This window comes from Alexandromys fortis, unplaced genomic scaffold, assembly GCF_014885135.2.
Source record: "Alexandromys fortis isolate MF-2015 unplaced genomic scaffold, M_Fortis_MF-2015_v1.1 scaffold_144, whole genome shotgun sequence".
Taxonomy (NCBI): domain Eukaryota; kingdom Metazoa; phylum Chordata; class Mammalia; order Rodentia; family Cricetidae; genus Alexandromys; species Alexandromys fortis.
The window spans coordinates 4,426,400-4,446,462 of NW_026068021.1; the positions used below are offsets into that span (position 1 = coordinate 4,426,400).

At 48.9% G+C, this 20,063-nt stretch overlaps 2 protein-coding genes across 2 annotated transcripts in view; both read right to left on the minus strand.

Annotated features, from left to right (window-relative positions):
* Nucleotides 1–8,593: 8,593 nt before the first annotated feature.
* LOC126514362 (paired immunoglobulin-like type 2 receptor beta-2) lies at nt 8,594–11,733 on the minus strand. Its single transcript, XM_050163233.1, has 3 exons — nt 11,646–11,733; nt 10,951–11,337; nt 8,594–8,787 (listed from the first exon to the last, which is right to left on the minus strand). Exons 1-3 carry the CDS (start codon nt 11,731–11,733, stop codon nt 8,594–8,596), a joined length of 669 nt encoding a protein of 222 aa, XP_050019190.1.
* A 5,846-nt stretch (nt 11,734–17,579) lies between these two features.
* Nucleotides 17,580–20,063, minus strand: part of LOC126514369 (paired immunoglobulin-like type 2 receptor beta-2) — a 4,326-nt gene continuing 1,842 nt past the window's right edge. The window contains exon 3 of the mRNA XM_050163244.1: nt 17,580–17,773. Within this exon, the coding sequence (XP_050019201.1) occupies nt 17,580–17,773 (194 nt within the window). The remainder of the gene's footprint in view (nt 17,774–20,063) is intronic.

Here is a 20,063-nt window from a genome sequence, read left to right on the forward strand (position 1 = left end):
CTCTCTCTCTCTCTCTCTCTCTCTCTCTCTCTCTCTCTCTCTCTCTCTCTCTCTCTCTCATAATCACTGTTGAGGGATTGATCATTTTCTGCTCACCAGACACAGTGAGGCAGGAGGTGATGAGGAAACACATTCAGTTCCCTGCCCTAGCTTGGTGCCCCCACCGTAGTCTGCTCTTTGCACTTTTGCTGCCTGTCAGGGACTCCTCACAGCAACCCTGGAAAACTAAGGCCCAGTGGACACTCTCACCCTGGCTTCTCGCTGCCACCGAGTCTGGAATAGTCCTGTGCTTCCGGAAAAGTTATAGACTTGTCTGCCTCACCTCGACAGTAACTCCAGAGCTACTCCAGTTTCTGAAGGAGACTTTTGGCCTCCTGTTACCCTTCACATACACTCAGAGGAGGAAACCAAGGGTCAGAGAAGCCTGGTACATGTCACATGACTGCCACATGGCAGGTGACTGGACTTCAGTCCCATCGAGTTCTTGTATTCCTCCACTCCACACTGACTTCCGGCTGCCTGCTCGGTGCAGTCTCTGAACTCCGCTCACAGAACACGGATCTGCTGCTGGGCTCCAGGGAGGCTGTTCCCACAGAACACTTGAGTGATGCCTTCTAGCTCTCTCTGTTCTAGAGCCTCTCTGGATGCAGTGGGAAGAGAAGGCTCAGAGCAGCAATATTTCCCTCATGACATCGCCTGGGACATCTCTGAGACTGGACACAGCTGGTCCATGATTAGAGCAGTCGTGAGAGGTGGGGGCAGTGGCTGTGGTGGTCAAAGGGCTGGTTCTGTAGGAGGTCATCCCATCCTTCCCCATGCAAGATGCTCTCAGCTCCTTGAAGGGCAGGAAGGAATGATTGTATTAGAGGAAGTGACATCATTCTCCCTGAGTGACATGGACAGAGGTGACTTCCCATTCCCTTAGATCTCCTGGCATTGACTGCCTTCTCCATCACCTCTGAGGTGACTTACGCAGCCGCTCTCTGTCATGTCTGCTTTCTCTGCCTTCCTCACAGTCCCCATGGTCCTCTGATCCCTTGACCTGAGCTCTCATGGTCATCGACCTCATTCTCATGGCCTCACTGCCAGCTGCACATGGACGCATTCTGTGTCCATCCATCCAGTCCTTGGACATGCAGAGCACAGAACCTTTCGGATGATTTAGCCCCAAATGAACCATCAGTCAGGAGAGGGGACTGGGCCTATTGTACCTGTCAGAAAGCCCCCTACCCCCCATTGGATGGGGTCTCATGCAGCCCAGGCTGAGCCTTGAACTTGTTATGTAACCAAGGATGATTTGAACTCCTACAGCTCCTCCTCTCTGCCCTCCCATGTTCTGGGTGACAGGGGTGCCCCATCATGCCCCTTTGTCCTCTGTTGGAGATAGAACCTGTGATTCTGTGCATGCCAGGCAGGTAAGCCCTCACCAGCTGAGCATTATCCTTAGCCTTAGCGGGTCTGAGAGGGGGCCCTCTTGGTCATGAGTGCTCACGTCCAGTTCGTCTGATCTTGTTTTCCAGTCTAGGGTGTGTAGGTGAAGGTCACTTGATGGCTAAGTCTCTCAAGGAGGGGCTGGGCCCCATGAGGCTGCATTATGTCAGCTGCTGGTCTCCAGCATTTTTATACAGCAGGCTCTGATTGGTTCTTCAGGAGCCCAGCTTCCCCTTGTCTTCTGCCTCACTGCTGCCGCCTGCTGGCTCCTCAATCCCAAGTCCCGGGCTCTCTTGTTTCAAGTCCTGGACTCAGTAGATTTCCAAAGGGACCCTGTGTGGGATGTCTTCTGTCCAGGATGCTGGAATCAGTCTCCTGCAGTGAGAACCATTTTCCCCTCAAGAACAGTGACAGGGCCCTGCAGCCATGATGATTTCACAGAGGAGGGGCACTTTCTGTGGAAGAGCAGCCTGGGCTGTGGGGTGCACACATGCGGCTTTTACATACATGTGACCATGGGGAGTGTCAGACTGCAGTGTTAGAACCTGGCCGCTACTCGGGCTGCAAAGTGAGTGTGCCCTTCTTCCTACAATAAATATGTAAATATAATTTAAAAATTAAGGTGGCCTTGGTGGCACATGCCTTCTTTCTAGCATATGGGAGGCAGAGGCAATTGAACATCTGTTAGCGTGAATCTAGCCTGGTTGTGTATTGAGTTCCAGCCAGGATTGCGTAATGAAACCTTGTCTCAAAAAATCAAACGAAAACACAACAGAACAACCAAAACCAGATGATTTAAAAAAAAAAAAAAAACAAGAAAGGAACGAACAAAAACAAAACAAACAAACAAGTAAAACCAACTAACAACACAAAATGTCCAGGTACACGGTGTCTGGAGTAGTAAAGCCGAGTGTTGCTCTCTCGTCTCCACATGCATGAGCATAAACTTTCATGCGTGTGCATGCATGCGTACACATGTGCACACACACACTCTCTTACACACATATACACTGTCATGCAAGGCACCTCTCACAGCTGATCATCCAGCACCTGCCTACCGAGTCCTCATCCTGAGTAAACACGGCCAGAGCAAGGTTGTGAGCAACAGCGAAGCACAGAGTCCCCAGCTCCTGCAGGACCTTGTGAAAGACGCACGGGTAACAGCCACACAGTGCCCAGGCCGGGGCTCAGTGCTCCCAGTGCATGGGACTGCAGTTATTTCTGCTACTGAGGAGACGCAAGGATCAGAAGACAGAGCAGCTACATCATGAAAATGGGGACATTGTTCTGAAGAGCCTTTGGGCCTGTGTGGAGAGGTGACAACGGGGAAGTGGAGAGGGGAGTTGGGAGCCTGAGGTGACATCAAGGGAACAGGGAAGTCAGAGGCCTCAAACCAGAACCGGGGTGGCTCACCATGGGTGATGGGCAGTTTGGTCCCATCAATTGACCACCAAGTCTACAAGCCTTCTGTTGTGTTTACAGAAATACGTGGTCTAGTCCTTCTCCTGTTGGTCCAGGATTCTAGGGCTCCAGATGTCTGTGCAGATGCAGCATCCAAGCTTCACTTCCAGCTTCATCTGGTGTTGCCCTCCTGTCTGGGGTCTGTGGGTAAAAGTCACCCAATTGCAGACTCTCTAGCAGGAGTTGCCCTCATTAGGCCTGACCTATGTCAGCTCCTGGATGACAGCATTTTTGTTTGTTTGTTTTTGAGACAGGGTTTCTCTGTAGCTTTGGTGCCTGTCTTGGAATTTGCTCTGCACACCAGGCTGCCTTCGAATTCACAGAGATTCACCTGTCTCTGCTTCCCTAGTGCTGGGATTAGATGTATGTGCCACCGATGCCTGGCTTAGTCGGCATTTTTTTTTTATTAACGATTTCTGTCTCTTCCCTACCGCCACCTCCCATTTCCTTCTCCCTCTCCCCAATCAAGTCCTCCTCCCTCATCAGCCCAAAGAGCAATCAGGGTTCCCTGCCCTGTGGGAAGTCCAAGGACCACCCACCTTCATCCAGGTCTAGTAAGGTGAGCATCCAAGCTGCCTAGGCTCCCACAAAGCCAATAGGTACAGTAGGATCAAAAACCCACTGCCATTGTTCTTGAGGTCTCAGTAGTCCTCATTGTCCGCTATGTTCAGCGAGACCGGTTTTAACCCAGGGTTTTTCAGACCCAGGCCAGCTGGCCTTGGTGAGTTCCCAATAGAACATCCCCATTGTCTCAGTGTGTGGGTGCCCCCCTCGCGGTCCTGAGTTCCTTGTTCGTGCTCTCTCTCCTTCTGCTCCTGATTTGGACATTGAGATTTCAGTCCGGTGCTCCAATGTGGGTCTCTGTCTCTGTCTCCTTTCATCGCCTGATGAAGGTTAATATTCAGGAGGATGCCTATATGTTACGGGTTCTGGTGGGCTCTATAGGGGTTCAACCTCACTTCTGACACCTGCTGGCCCCCGAATCCCAAGTCATGTGCTCGGTTCAGTCTCCAGTCCTGGACTCAGTCAGGGACCCTGCTGAGGGATGGTTTCTGTCCAGGATGCTGTAATCAGTCTCCTGCAGTGAGAACCATGTTTCCCCTACAGCAGTGACAGGGCCCTGCAGCCATGACACTTTCACAGAGGACGGGCACTTTCTGTGGAAGAGCAGCCTGCGTCTGTGGTGTGCACACATGGGGCTTTTGTGCACATGTGACCATAGGGAGTGTCAGACTGCAGTGTTAGAACCTGGCTGCTGCCTAGGCTATAGCACAAGTGTGTCCTTCACCCGCAGAATGAATAAGTGTAATTTTAAAAGTTAAAATTTAAAGGGTTCTAGACATGGTGGTCCATGTCTTTAATTCCAGCTTTGGGGAGACAGAGTCAGAGTCAGAGGCAAACACGAGTGGATCTCAGTGAGTTTGAGCCTACCCTAGTCTATATATCCAGTTCCAGGTCCTCAGTCGCTCAAAAAAAAAAAAAATCCAAAACAAGCTAAGAAATCCAAGGTGTAATGTGTCCTGAGTAGTAACACCTGAGGTTGTCTGCTGGCCTCCACATAGGTGAGCACACGCTTGCACACATATGTACCAGAATACAGACACAGACATATCATGCAAGGAGTTATCCAGACTGGGTCCCGAGAGAGTTGAGGGGGTGCTTGAGAGAGGGTGGAGGATGATGACCTGTTGTGTAGACAGGACACTCAGGCTGCAGCTAGGACTTTACAATAGCACCGTTGCCCCGCCCCCATCTGAACCCTTCTTTCTCCCCTAGCATGACATCATCATCTTCATCTCCAACCTCAGTACAAGCACCACCCTGCACCCTTGTAGAGGGGGAGCCTTCAGAAGATACCCTCTACTGTGTCCTAAAGTAAAGTGACCCCACCCAGTGGTGGGGTGACCAATTTAGTCACCTACTCCTCTTGTATGAAGTCTCCCAGATTCTGCAGATAGCCAAGGCAGAGGAAGGAACTCACACGTCACTGAGTTTGAGGTCACAGAAACTGAGAAACTCTCAATATCCTCTTTAACTTCCTGTGTTGCTTAATGAGACCCTTAATAGTCACAAAACTTATTTCAGTGAATGGAATGGAAAATTGGTTAGGTCTTCAAGTTCTTGTCTCAAGCCAAAGTGAACTGTGATGACCTGCCTCCATGACCTCTCTGTGCTGTTTGGAATTTTGGTTTGTCAGTTTTAAGACAGCGTCTCTTGTAGCCCAGGCTGGCTTCAGATTCTATAGGTACTAATGATAACTTCCAATTCCTAATCTTGCTCTCTCTCTCTCTGTCAATCATTGGGATTACAGGCTTATACCACTATGCCCGGATTCCTCTAATACTTTTGTTACTGACTGGCTCTGGCTGGGGAACATGAATTCTAATCACTGGTAGCCCTGCTAGACCCCATGCCTGCTCCTATTCGAACAGTCATGTTCCCTTCACCTTAAGGGAGTTTGGCCTAAATGTTGTTGAGAATGCTGGTTCTGTGTAAGCCTTTGCTGTGGGCCCCTTTGTTATTCCTCTGTTTTGAACAAGGGAAACTGACATGACAATTCACATGGTCATTGGAGTAACATCCATGAGGCCCCTTCTCTGTGCCCAGCTACCTGGATGAGGAGATTATGAATGAACCGTTCCTTAGATGACTGGGCAGATGGTCACCATGTCAGCCTGCCTGTGTGAACACCTCAGGGATGTTCAGAGGAGACACCACCACAGCTGCCAAGATCACTGTGACCACGGCTGCTGCTGAGTTCAGTCTCAGAGGCTTGGATCCAGTTACACCACAGCAGACATCTCACAGCTGCCCCAGGGGACTCTACTTTCGTCATGAGAAACCTTGGTGACTTCTCCATCACCACTCCAAGCTTCAGCCACTCCCATGGGGATGGGACAGTTTTCCAATGACTCAGCAAAGGCCCCTGATTGACACACATAGCTATGTCTCCTAATAGTGCCACTCCCTATGGAGATATGGGGGCCAACCACAGCCACACTGCCAAATGCCCATATACCACCTCTGGCAATGAAAACAACATGGATTTCATCCTTAATGGTCAGGGTGGATGCTGTCATTATATCCCAGCATGCTCTTTGGTAGAAGCTGACCCACTGACTGTCACTGATGGAATAAGAGCTGCATCCATGCAGGACTGTGATTGGTGGATCTGAATCATGCATGCTTGTCTTAGGGTTTCTATTGCTGACAAGAGACACCATGAGCATGGCAATTCCTATGAAAGAAATAATTTGGGGTGGCTTCCAGTTTTAGATGTTTAGTCCATTATCTTCATGGTGGGACATAGCAGCATGTAGGCATATATGGTGCTGGGGCAGAAGCTGAGAGTTGTTCATTTGAATACATAAGAAACAGGAAGTGAACTGTATCTATCCTGAGCATAGACTGAGCATAGGTGACCTGAGAGCCCACCTCCACAGTGACTCACTTCCTCCAACAAGGCTGCACCTACTCCAACAGAGCTATGCCTCCTAACAGTGCCACTCCCTATGGAGATATGGGGGCCAATCACAGCCACACTGCCAAATGCCCATGTACCACCTCTGGCTATGAAAACAACATGGATTTCATCCTTAATGGTCAGGGTGGATGCTGTCATTGTATCCCAGCATGCTCTTTGGTAGAAGCTGACCCACTGACTATCAAATGTTAAGACAGACTGGACTTGGGAAGGAAGTCTTGTCCTAGGGGAGACCCCAGAGGTCAGAACATCCACGTCAGGAAATAAGGAAAATGAGTGTTTGTTGTTGGGCCTGTGAGGAAAGGAAGCCCAACATGGAACCCAAGCAAGCCATGGTGTGTCACCTGAGGAGGAGCATGGAGTGGCCAGGGCCTGTGGCTGAGATGTCAGTGTCCAGGGAGAATGGAGAGAGGAACAGGGTTCTCACGCAGTGATTTTCAATGTGGACCATGGTCCCTGCCTCTCTCAGTGTCGCTGCTCACGGACACAATCTGCTATTTTCTAAGGTCTCACATAGGTGTTAAGTGAGACAGGATATGCATTGCTGGGACAACGATATTTATTAAAAATGTTATTAACTCCACAGATAGATAGGTAACAGCAGAGTTGGGATCTCAAGACCAGAGAAGACAAATTGACAGGGTTCCAAGGAAAGGAAGTCAGAGCACACATGGCAGAAGTGGGGTTCTCTTGTGTACCCTGTCCATGGACGGGGTATATCACAGCACAGGCCTGCAGCCCTGCTCTCTGATTCCCAGGCCGTGGTGAGGGAAGGGCTTCAGATGCAGAATGTGTGACCAGCAAACCCTACTTTGATGGAAACTCATCACCCTAGTTAGGGATGCTGGCTCATGGATTTCCATTAATTGGGGACTAGCAGACAGTGCTGAGTCTAAGAGGGAGAGGACAGTTTTCTGTAGTCAGTTTTCTATTTACCTCATTCCCCCAAATGAACGCAGGTCATTGGTCTTGGCTGCAGACACCTTCTCCCACTGAGCTCTCTCTGTGCTCCCCACTTTTCTTTTGTCCATTAATATGTAATTTTCAAACCTTTCATTTAAAATAAACTTAGAAAATGCCATGACCATGATTTATCCCCTTGAGAAATCCACATTATTTTTTATGACATGGTCTCTCATTGGCCTGGAACTCAGCCATTACGCTAGACCAGCTGGACAGACAGGTCCACGACTCTGTCTATCACTTGCTTGTCCAGAACTGGGATTACATATTTCTGTCACTCCCCTGGTTTACAGTGTGGGTGCTCCCAGTCAGACTCAGGTCCTCCTGCCCATGTGCAAGGGTTTCTAATTCAGATCAGCTCTCTAGCTCCCTTGCATGCTCTCATAACAAACTTCCTCAAGCAGCCCCTCACCTGCTCCTTGGGATGACAGCGGCTCACATGGCTGGGGTTTGGCTTTAGTCTGCTGGCCTGCAGGGGAAAAGCCAGTGTCAGTGTGGCAGCCATGCTGATCCTCTGTCTGCCTCTCAGCTGTTCTCTGTGTTCAGACTTTAGGGGTCCAGGACAGCAAACAGCTCTGTAGCAGCCAATCTGGGACAGGTCTGAGATTCCCCAGGGACCTGAGGCCAGTGCTCAGCTGTCCTTCTGCACAGCACAGCCAATCAGAGGTCAGCTCTCCTGTCAACTGCCCCTTGTCCATGTCCTTCTTCCTTTGTTTACTGTGCTGGCTGTTCTTGCTTGTCAATTGGACTGTAGTTAGAATGAACTGTAATCTAGAAATGGAGGGCTTTCTTGTGATCTGGATCTTGAGGGAGGACGACAGCATGCCTGTATCCCCTCCATGAGGCTGGAAGGCACACCTTTCATCCAGGCCACACCTTCTGCTGGAAGCAGCAAGGGCAGTGGGAAAAGGAAAATGTGTCCTCATCCGCTTGCTCTCACCTCTGTCACACATTCATTTCCGTCTTCAAGATCCCAGAAGAGCAGCTGAGACACCCAGCCTCATGGACAGAGCAGCTACTGTTTCCTTGGTCTTTCCATTCGCAACTAGTCATTGTCAGATGGCAGCTGAAAGTCATTCCAATAATTTCCCATATATATTTAGAAATATATTGAATTATATATTCATATATCCATATATTTATTCCATAAGTTCCATGACTCTACAGACCTGACTAATACATTTACCTTTCTCTGTATCACACAGCAGAAGAAACTCACATGGGAAGATGGGGTGAGGCCCTGTCCTGGACCACTCACCTTTTCTTCCACCAGAGGAAGATCAGCATCATATAGACGGGGGTTATGAGCACAGCTGTGGCCATCATCACCCCGACCGTGGCTCTCAGGTTCACAAGTGAAGGACTCCTCTGGTCTTCTGTGTCCTCCAGTCCAGCCGTGGTGACTGCAGAGGTGACGATGGAGAGGCTCTTCGTGATGGTTCTGAATGCTGGGGAGAGATGAGGAATGAGCAGGTCCTCCCTGGATGAGGAGAGATGGAGTGAGTGTCACATCTGTCTCCTCTGTGGGAGGTGGGATGGGGGAGCAGCTGTTAGAAGTTCACAGAGGGGAACACATGCTGAAGGCTGAGACTCCAGGAGAGCAAGCTCAGTGCACACCCTCCACCTGTCCTGGCTGTGTGTCCTCAGATCTTCATCTTGTCACAGACAACGAAGCCTCGGAGATACAGCTGTTATGCTATAGATGTAGAGACCATGGCATTTTCTCAGTCAATAGTGTGTTTGCTCTCAAAACTTAGACCTGAGATTGATCCCTAGTATCGACACAATGAGCTGGGTGAACTGGGCACAGCCTTTAATCTTAGCCCAAGGGGCAGAGGCAGGCAGATCTCTCTGAGTTAAAGCCATGCTATCTACACAGAGTTCTACAGGAAACAGAACTGAATGAGTTGTAATCCTTGTAATGAGGAGGGGGAGACAGGTGTGTCTCTGGGGTTCACTGGTCTCACAACCTTGCCTCCATGAAGCCAATGAGAGACCCTGTCTCAAAAAATAAGGTGGATAAAACCTGAAGTTGTACTGTAGCCTCCACATGCACTGAACAAATGTGTACATTCACACCACACACACACACACACACACACACACACACCTCGATTAACAGACTCAAATGATCACACACACAGAATACATAAACTATAACAGAATGTATATAATTTTAGTCATAGGAGTATAGCACAGCACAGGGCAGAGAACATTCATTTGCTCTACAGACATCACTGTGGTTAATTTTCACGTTTACCTATTTGGATATTATAGACGAGTACTTCTCAACATTGGGGTCCACGGCCCCACAAGGGTCCATATCAGATATCCTGCATATCATAAAGATATACTGCAAATCATGACAGTGGCAAAATTACAGTTACGAAATAGCAAAAAAAAATTATATGGTTGAGGTCCCCACAACATGAGGGTCATAGCCTTAGGAAGGTTGAGAACCCCTGATCTAGAGCCAAGAAGCAGCTTCTTTCCCTTCCCTGAGCCCTGGTAGCTGCCTTTTGAGTTTACATCAGATCATCATGGCAGCCGTAGAGACTGCACAGAGAACTCTGCTGTGGGCATCCTCCCACGAGTTGGCTTTAATCCAGTCAACAGCCACTGCTGGATGTGGTGGCACATGGCTCTAGTCTCAGAACTCGGGAGAAGGAGGCAGGCAGATTTCCATGAGCTCAAGGTCAGCCTGGTTTACATAGTCAGTTTTGGGACAGCCAGGGCTCAAGCATGAGAACCGGTGTTGTGAAAATCATGAATAAATAAATACATAAATAAACAGCCCTGGAGCAAGACTGTGATCAACAACCGAGCAGGTAGACTCCCTCAGCTCCAGGGTGGCCGTGTATAGAGTTCCATTGTGACAAGGCTGGACCTTGGGGCTCAGTGAGCATGGGCCTGCAGTCACTTCAGCTTCTGAGGAGATGCCAGGATCAGAAGACAGAGCAACCACATCATGACATTGGGACATTAGTTTAAAAATTCTTGGTGCTTTTAAGGGAGATCTTAGAGCAATGGAGGAGAAAGGGGAGCTGGGAGATGGAGAGGAGAGGTGGAGTGGGTAGGGAGAGGTGAGGGGTGTGTCCTGGGGATTTAGTTAGGGAAATGGGTACTGTGGTGACATCTAGCAGTTCATAGTCAGACCAGAGGACACTAAGAACATCCAATGGGCACCCACTGCTCATTCTGGCCTTAGGTTAGAGCTGTGTGGAGATGCTCTATACGGGGACCAATGGGAGCCTTGACACAGGACCAAGTGAGTCAGCTACATCCTGGAGATGTCAATCCACCTTGAGGTCAGGGGAGGGGGAAGTGGACAGGACCACAGTGTTAGTTTGGGTCAGAAAGGAGGTGAACTACAGGGTAGGACACAACCTGAAGCCTAGGGAGGGGTGGGGTTCCCTCTGACCAGAGAATGACAGACACGGTCAAGGAGACAGCCAAGGCTTTGACACAATTACAGTGGAAAGATCCTGTTGTCAGAGGCCTGGGCAGAACCAAGGGAAAGGATATAAAGCCTTCTCAGAGCTGAGGACCTGAGGGGACATCTAAGGGACAAGGAAGCCAGAGGCATCAAAGCCACTGCCAGGATGACTCACCATGGGTGATGGTGAGTTGGGTTCCATCAGTAGACTGCCAAATCTGCACGCCTATTTTTGTGTTCAGATGAATCTGGCAGAAGTACACTGTCTGGTCTTTCTTGTTCAAATCCAGAATTCTGAGGATTCCGGATGTCTGAGGCTGTGTCCAATTCAGGATGAGCCGGTCTTTGAAATGATCATGGATGAAACCCGAGGAAGAGTTATAGATAAATTCCCCATAGAGGTACTTCCTTCTCCAGAGAATCCTCATCTGTGGATCCTTTGCCAACTCCCAGGGGAAGTAGAAGGAGAAGGGGATCTCGATGGAGCTGCCCTGGACACCAGAGAGGCGTTCTGATTGGATGACACCAAAGGTATTTACTCTGTTGGATCCTGCTGAGTTACCTGGGAAGGTTGGGGAATAATCTGAAACCACTGCAGGGGATGGAAAGGACAACCCAAAGCTTCCCAAGTTTTCACCCACAGGCAGGAGTAGGACTCAGGGAAGGACTATCCCCATGTCCCACTGTCCAGTATGGTACAGGATAAACAGCAAGAGTTGAGCTGGACCCACTCTGAACATGAGCTCTCTCTTGTGGCTCAGAGGACAGGCTGGTTCCTCTAGCAGTCACCTGTTCACCCAGCCCACTCTTCCAAGCCCCACTCCCCCCTCCTGTGGTTAGGTCCCCACTAGTGAGGTTCCCACCACTCACCAGCTTGCAGGCAGGCTGCTGGGAGCAGCAGAAGCAGGAACCAAGCCATGTCGGGAATCCCTCCAGGAAGTGAGGCCAGCAGAGCCATCAGGAAGGAGAGGAGGCCCCGTGGAGGAACCCTGGGTGCTAAGGAGTCAGGAGAGAATCAGGGTAAAGTGACCCACTTTCCCTGTGTCTTATCATGTGGAGGACTGAGTAGGGCCAGGACCTCCCCATCTCCACCTCATTGTGGCCAGGAACTTCCTTTATCATTCTGGCTTCTTCTTTCCCACGTTACAGAAGAACTGCCCTTGTGGTCACTGAGAAGATGACTGCACCCATGAGCCCAGCCCCCATTTTTTGCTGAAAGAAACAGCCTTGACCTCTGCATGCCGGGCTCTCCTCTCTTCCACCCTGACCTACTGTGTCATGCAGTTTTTCCCATTCCCTATGCAGCCTGCAATCACTGCTTCCTCTGCTCCTGATTTCCTCCACTCCTACCCACCCCCCTCCCCTCAATCTATTTCTCACTATGTCTCCCCTCGTGCTCTCTCTCTCTCTCTCTCTCTCTCTCTCTCTCTCTCTCTCTCTCTCTCTCTCATATTCTCAGGTAAAGAAGTGGTCATCTTCTGCTCATTTCAGACACAATGTGGAAGGAAACACATTCAGCCCACAGCCCTAGCATGGTGCCTCCGCCATCAAATGCTCTTTGCCCTCTTCTTGCCTTTCAGGGACTCTTCACAGCACCCTGGCAAAACCACAGTCCAGTGGACAGTCTCGTCCTGGCCTACTCACTCCTGCGAATCTATAACTTCCCTGGGCTTCCTGGGTGATTGTTCCCCTACACTAGACAGTGACTCCATAGCTACTCCAGTTTCTGATGGAGGCTTCCCGCCTCCCACCAAGCATAACACACACTCAGAAGAGGAAACCAATGATGAGTGAAGCCCTGGCACATGCCACATGACTGGCACATGGCAACTGACTGGATTTCAGTTCCACTGAATTCTTGTAGTCTCACTCTCCAAAGTGACTTCTGGATTCCTGCTTGGTGCAGCCTATGAATTCCCCTCAAGGCCACAGATCTGCTGCTGGGCTCCCAGGAAGCTGTTCCCACAGAGCACTTCAGTGACTCCCTCTAGCTGTGGCTGTTCTAGAACCTTCTTTGGACAAAGTGAACAAAGAAGGCCCAGAGCAGCAATAAGTCTGTCACTCACTACTTATTGCCTGGGACATCTCTGAGAGTGGACACAGCCAGCCCGTGATCAGAATAGAGTTATGAGAGGTAGGGGCAGAAGCTGTGGTGGCCAAAGGGCTGGGTTTGTGGAGGTCATCCTACCCTTTCCTGAGACTAGGTGACATCAGTTTCCTGAAAGGCATGAAGACAAGATTGTACCAGAGAAACAGCATCATTCTCTCTGAATAACATGTGCAGAGGCGACTTCCCATTCCCTTAGATTTCCTGGCATTGATTGCCTTCTCCATGAACCCTCAGGTGGCTATGCAGCCGCCTCTGTCATATCTGCTTTCTCTGCCTTCCTCACAGTCCCCATGGTCCTCTGATCCATTGACCTGAGCCAGGTACAACTCTCACGGACTCACTCCCAGCTGTACATGGACACACGCCTTTATCCATCCATCCTGTCCTTGGAGATTCTAAACACAGAACCATTGGGATGAGTTCACCACAGATGGGCAGTCAGCCAGGAGAAGGAACAGGACCACTATACATGTCAGAAATTCCCGCTTTTGTTCATTGGAGTCTCATGTAGCTGAGGCTGGGCCTTGGATTATTATGTAGCCAAGGGTGACCTTGTGCTGGGTTACACGTTTGTCTATTGTGCTCTTTTGTCTCATGCTGAAGATAGAACCCAGGGTTCTGTGCATGACAGGCAGGTCAGCACTCCACCAGATGAACCTTGTCTTCAGCCTCAGGGAAGTCTGTGAGTGGGCCCTCCTGGTCATGAGTGCCCACCTCCAGGATTTATTTAGCTTTGTCCTACTGTCTGGGGTCTGCAAGTAAATGGTCACCCGATTGCTAAGTCTCTCAAGGAGGGGCTGGACATGATGAGGCTGCCATACGTCAGCTATTGGACCCCAACATTTTCACACAAAGAGCTCTACTGGGTTCTATAGAATACCATCTACCCCCTGTGTTCAGACTCACAGCTGTCACCTGCTGGTCCCTTAATCCCAAGTCTTGGGCTCTGTTCTAGGTTCTAGTCCTTAGTGGAATCCCCATGGACCCTGCTGCGGGATGATGTCTGTCCAGGATGCTGTAATCAGTCTCCTGGAGGGCCAACCTGTTTTCCCCAACAGCAGTGTGTGAGTCAGTGCTGTTCAGAATCACACAACATATGAAATGAATCTCTATCTTTTTCTCTGTATCGCTGTCTGTCTGTCTGTCTGCCAGTCTGCCTGTCTCTTTCTCTGTCTCTCCCCTCCCACACACAATCACACACAACCACACACACACATGTATGTATGTATGTATGGGGATTTATTGGGATGACTTCCAGGCTGCAGTCCAGCCAATCCAACGATGGCTAGCTGTGAATGGAAAGCCCAAGTATCTAGTAGTTTCTCAGTCCCATGAGGCAGGATGCCTCAGCTAGACTCCAGCACATGCTAGAATCCAAGGAGTAGGCTCCAGTGCAAGTGAAAGAATGGATGTGCTGGCAAGGCGAGGACAAGCAGGCAAAGAACAGATGTTGTTCTATGTTGTTATACAGATGTCCAGCAGAATATGCAGCCTAGATTACGGGTGTGGTTTCCTGCCTCAAATGTCCAGACAAGAAGTGGATACATCCATGTCAACCCAGGCAGAGACTCTCTCACAGGAGGGCTCGCCATTTCTGAATTGTATTTATTCCAGATAAAGTCAAGTTGACAACTAAGATTAGCCCTCAGAACCATGACTGGACTCTGCAGCCATGATGCATTCACAGGGGAGGGGCACTTTCTGTGGAAGGGCAGCCTAGGGCTGTGGTGTGTATACCTGTGACCATGGGGAGTGTCAGACTGCAATGTTAGAATCTGGTTGCTGCCCCCATTGTAAAATAAGTGCATTGGCCCCACAAGATAAGTAAGTCCTGTAATATATGTATTAAAAGTCAAGATGGGCTAGGCATGGAGGTGCATGCCTTTAATTCTTGCATTTGGGAGACAGAGGGTGAGGCAAGTGGAATTCTGTGCATTTGAGGCTACTTGGTCTATATATCCAGTCCCAGGCCAGCAAGGGACACTTTGTCTCAAAAACAAAGACAATGAAGAAACAAACATAAACCTACAAAACCCAAAAAAGTCGGAGGGGCATGATACCCTGACTAGTAATGTCTGAGATTGTGCTCTGGCCTACACATACATGAGCTCACAGTTATGTGCACACACCTGCACATGCACACAGACACACACAGTCATCCAAGGCAATTTCACAGGGGATGTGCCACCACATGTTTAACAAGTCCTCATTCTGAGATAACACGGCCTCCCCAGGCCAGGCTCTATGAGTCTTCAGACTCCAGTTCCTGATCATGTCCCCACCATTCAGACTCTGATTTTATACCCAGCTGTGTTTTCTCATGACCCTGATGGCAGAGAACAGGCTCAACCTTGCTATTTCTGTCTGAACCATCCAATTCCAGAAACTTTCCCCAAACAACCCACAGTATAGGCCCTGTGTGCCCTGACCCAGCAGAGAATCTCACTGATGAAAGCTGCCCATCTGTCCACTCCTCCTGTCAAATACAGATCCTCCTCCTGTGTGCCAATGCTTTACTGACTGAATCACCTCTCAAGCTCTATTGCATGCATTTTATAACTTCCCCCATGGCCTGTCTTAATCAAAGTTCCATTGCTGTAAATAGACACCACAACCACGGCGATTTTTTTTTCCCACGGCGATTTTTATAAAGGAAAACATTTAATTGGTGCAGGCTTACAAGTTCAAAGTATAGTCCATTATCATCATGGCAGGAAGCGTGGAGGCATGCAGGCAGACCTGGTGCTGGAGAAGTGGCTAAGAGATTCATGTCTGGATCTGCAGGCAGCAAGGGGAGAGACACTGGTCCTAGTTTGAGCATCTGAAATACATATCCGACCCCCACTGACCTAATCATTCCACCAAGGCCACAGAACTCCAACAACACCCTATGTGCAATACCCTGGTGACAAAGCATGCAAATCCTTGAGTCTATGTGGTCCATTCTTATTCAAACCACTAAACAGCCCCTTGCCTGTTTCTTGAATGGCAGGCACTCACCTGGCTATGGTTTTCAGTTCAGTCTGCTGGCCTGTAGTAGAAGAAACAATGTCAGTCTGGCAGCCATGCCTCTCAGTTATTGTCTGTGTTCAGATGTCATTAGGGGCCTAGGCAGCAAACAGCTCTGTTGCAGACATTCAAGGACAGGTCTGAGAGTCACCAGGACCTGAAGACAATCCTCAGCTGTCCTTCTGCACAGCACAGCCAATCAGAGAACAGCTCTCCTGTCCACTGCCCCTTGTCCATGTCCTTCTCCCTTTGCCTCCTTCCCCGATCTTGAACTCATGTCCCTTCCCTGCTCTCTCTGCTCTGCACTCACCAGGCCCCCCTTTTGTCTCCCTGGAAACTGGCTCCCTGGCTTTCCCTGTGAGTGCAGCTGCTGCACCCTGCAGATTCAGTCTCAGGGTTGGAATCCCAGTCAGACTTCTGCTGCCTCTCAGTCCTTGCTCTCAGAATTCTCGGTTCCTCTTCTCTCCTATGGAGGCTGAGCCCTTCTGAAAACCAAGACCTACGTCTTCACACTTTATTTCTGTGTTATCCGTTACACTCCACTGTGTTCTCATCTCTGTTCCTGCCCTGTAGTCTTCTACTCGGCATGGATTTAAATCTGCTCTGAACCCAGTCCACACTTGGCTCCTGTTTTGTGTGTGCACAAGGTCTCAATGAGCCCAGGCTGTCCTTCAACTTTCTATGTAACTCCAGACAACCTTGTTCTCTTGATTCCCCTCTCTGTACTTCCCAACGCTGGGATTAGGGTGTCCCCTATTTTGTCTCCATGATTGTTTCTTAGAATTCTTTTGAATTTTAAAAGACAAATCATTTATCTTTACAAAAATGCAATTGGAATTTGAAGAGGGATTGCAATGAGTTTCTGAGTGTTTTTCACTGTAAGGAGTTATCGTATACAATTTTCCCTTATGGAAATATTCTTCGATATTTTAGTATTTCCCTAATTTTTGAAATTTATTTTCTGTCCGTGTGTATATGTATGTTTACATGTGCATGTGTGCACACCCGTGAGGATGACAGAGGACATCCTTAGGTGGCATCTCCAGGTGATGTCCATCTACATTTTTGAGACAGGGCTCGGATCCTAGTGTCTCTGTCTGTCCAAGTATCTGTCAACATAGACAACTTTTTAAGTGGATCCTGGGGTTGGAATTCATGTTCATGTCTTTGTGTGGCAACCAATTTACCAACTATGCCATCTTCACAGCTGTCCTGGAACTTCTCTCAGCAGTGTTTTGTTTTTAGGGCACAATTTTTCCCCCTCTTTTAGTACAGTTTCTTCTTAGACATGCCCTTTCCATCTGTGACTCTGTTGCGCACTGTTGTCTTATTTTCCGCTTTAGTGCCATATCCCCAACTCAAACAGTTGTCTCTATTCACAGGTTTCACTTCCTGTGAGATGTTGTCCCTGAATGTTGGTCTACCTCAGGGCTTGCTTAGAAGCCACAACTCTTTCCAATTGAGCATGCCCCTTGATTTCCTTAGGAGCAGGCTGTGTTCATCTGCACTTGATCTTCTAATTTCCAGCTCGAACTCTAAGGAAGTAGGAGCAGATTCAGTCCTGGTTGAGTTCAGCCTCCTTTCTGTCCCTGTTTTCTCTGGACTCTGTCCTGCACAAGCTCCTCCTTCTCCTTCCCCCACAGCTGAGAACTCAGAGAGGAAGTTAGGTGGAGGGTCTGGTCCACTCACCTTTTCTTCCACCAGAGGAAGATCATCAGTACACAGACGGGGGTTATGAGCACAGCCGTGGCCACAGCCACTCCAACCATGGCTCCCATGTTCACAAATGAAGGATTCTTCTGGCCCTCTGTGTCCTCCAGTTGAGCTGTGGTGACTGCAGAGGTGACAATGGAGGAGCTCTGCATGGTAGTACTGACTGCTGGGGAGAGATGAGGAGTGAGCAGATCCTCCCTGGATGAGGAGGGATGGGGGTGAGTGCCACATCTGTCTCCTCTGTGGGATGTGGGATGGGGAGCAGATGTTAGAAGTTCACATAGGGGAACACATGCAGAAGGCTGAGACTCCAGGAGAGCAAGCTCAGTGCACACCTCTACCTGTCCTGGCTGTGTGTCCTCCAATTTCATTTGGTCACAGGTAATTAAGCCATGGAGATACAGCTGTTAGGTTATATATGTAGGTAACACATAGTTATTTCGGTCTATAGCGTTTGCTCTCAGAATGTAGAACCTGAGATTGATCTCTAGTATCTATATAAAGAGTTAGGTGAACAGCCTTTAATCTTAGCCCTAGAGTAGAGGCAGGCAGATCCCTGTGAGTTAAAGTTAGTCTGTCTATACATAGAGTTTCACAGGAAACAGAGCGTTGTAATTCCTGTTAAGAGGAGGCAGAGACAGGTGTGTCCATGGGGTTCACTGGTCTCACAATCTAGCCTACATGACAAACTTGAAGCCAGCGAGAGACCCTGTCTCAAAAAATAGGGTGGATGGCACCTGAAGTTGTCCTCTAGCCTCCACATGCACTGAACAAGTGTGAGCATTCACACACACACACACGCACATGCATATACACACACACACACACCTGAATTTCCAGACCTACATGATCTCTCACACACAGAATACATAAAAATATATACCAGAAAATGTGTAATTTTAGCGATAAGTGTATAGTTAGTTCAGGGCAGAGTACATTCGTGTGCTCACAGATATCGCTTTGCTTAATTTCCATATTTAGTTATTCGGAATCCCTAGACCAGCAGTTCTCAACCTGTGAGTCCCTAACCCCACAGGAGCCCCTTATCAGGTGTCCTTTAGTTAGATAATTACATTATAATTCATAAGAGCATCAACACGACAGTTATGAAGGGCCAACAAAATAAATGTATGGTTGGGGGTCACCACAACACGAGGAACTGTATTCAAATGTCGCAATTAGGAAGGTTGAGAACCTCTGCTCTCTATCATAGAAACAGCTCCTTTTTCTCCTTCCCCTGAGCCCTGGAAGCTGCTGTTTCTTGTGACACCGGGTCAACATGGCAGTCGTAGAGAACGCACAAGAGTTGTCTGTGGGCCTCCTCTCACCAGTTGTCTCTAGTCCAGTCAACAGGCACCAGTGGATGTGGTGGCACATGACTCTAATCTCCGCACATGGGGTGCAAAGGCAGGCGATTTCTGTATCATCAAGGCCAGCCTAGTTTACATAGTGAGTTTTGGGACAGCCACGGCTAAAGGGTGAGACCCTGTGTTGTAAAAAACAAATGTAAACAAACAACCGACCAAATAAATATGTATGTAAGAAAAAAGCCATGGAGCAAGGCTGCGATCAACAACCATGTATACAGACTCCCTCAGTTCCTCTAGGGCCATCTCTAGGACCACACAGTGACAAGGCTGGTCCTCAGTGCTCCTAGGGCTTGGGCCTGCAGTTGCTTCTGCTTCAGAGGAGAAGCAGGGATCGGAAGACAGAGCAACCACATCATGAAAACAAGGACATCATTTTGAGGAACCTTTGGTATTTTTGGGAAAGGTGAGGGCAAGGAAGGGAAAAACGTTGTGAAATAAAGAGGAGACCAGTGGGTAGGGAGAGATGAGGGATGTGTCCTGGGGAGCTAGGAGGGGAAACGGGGACTGTGGGGATGAGTGGCCGTTTACAGTTGGATATTCGAGCACCAAGACACCCAATGGTCTCTTACTGCTATTCTGGCCTTAGGTTGGAGCTGTGTGGAGATGCTCCATAAGGGGACTAATTGGAGCCCTGACACAGGACCAAGTGAGTCAGCTACATCCTAAAAAAGTTAGCACACGTTTTCTTTCTGTGCCAATATCGCACCTGCCAACATGGTGAACGTTCCTAAGACCCGCCGGACATTCTGCAAGAATTGTGGCAAGCACCAACCCCACAAAGTGACACAGTACAAGAAGGGCCAAGATTCTTTGTATGCCCAGGGAGAGCGGCGTTATGACAGGAAACAGAGTGGCTATGGTGTAAGTATTTGTGGCTATTTTCCGCAAAAAGGTGAAAACTACAAAGAAGATTGTGCTGAGACTGGAATGCGTGGAGCCCAACTGCAGATCTAAGAGGATGCTGGTTATTAAGAGATGCAAGCATTTTGTTTTTTTTTTTTCTTTTTTTTCTGTTATTTTATTTTTTTTCTTTTTTTTAAATTTATTTATTAAATATTTCTGTCTCTTCCCCACCTCCGCCTCCCC

What these genes read in the sequence shown, in the direction of transcription:
- LOC126514362 (XM_050163233.1), bottom strand. Translation starts at nt 11,733, where the DNA reads ATGGCTCTGCTGGCCTCACTTCCTGGAGGGATTCCCGACATGGCTTGG. An exon ending in AGCAGCCTGCCTGCAAGCTG is followed by an intron (nt 11,338 to 11,645) that starts GTGAGTGGTGGG and finishes CAACCTTCCCAG; the next exon opens with GTAACTCAGCAGGATCCAAC. An exon ending in CCAACTCACCATCACCCATG is followed by an intron (nt 8,788 to 10,950) that starts GTGAGTCATCCT and finishes ATCTCTCCCCAG; the next exon opens with CATTCAGAACCATCACGAAG.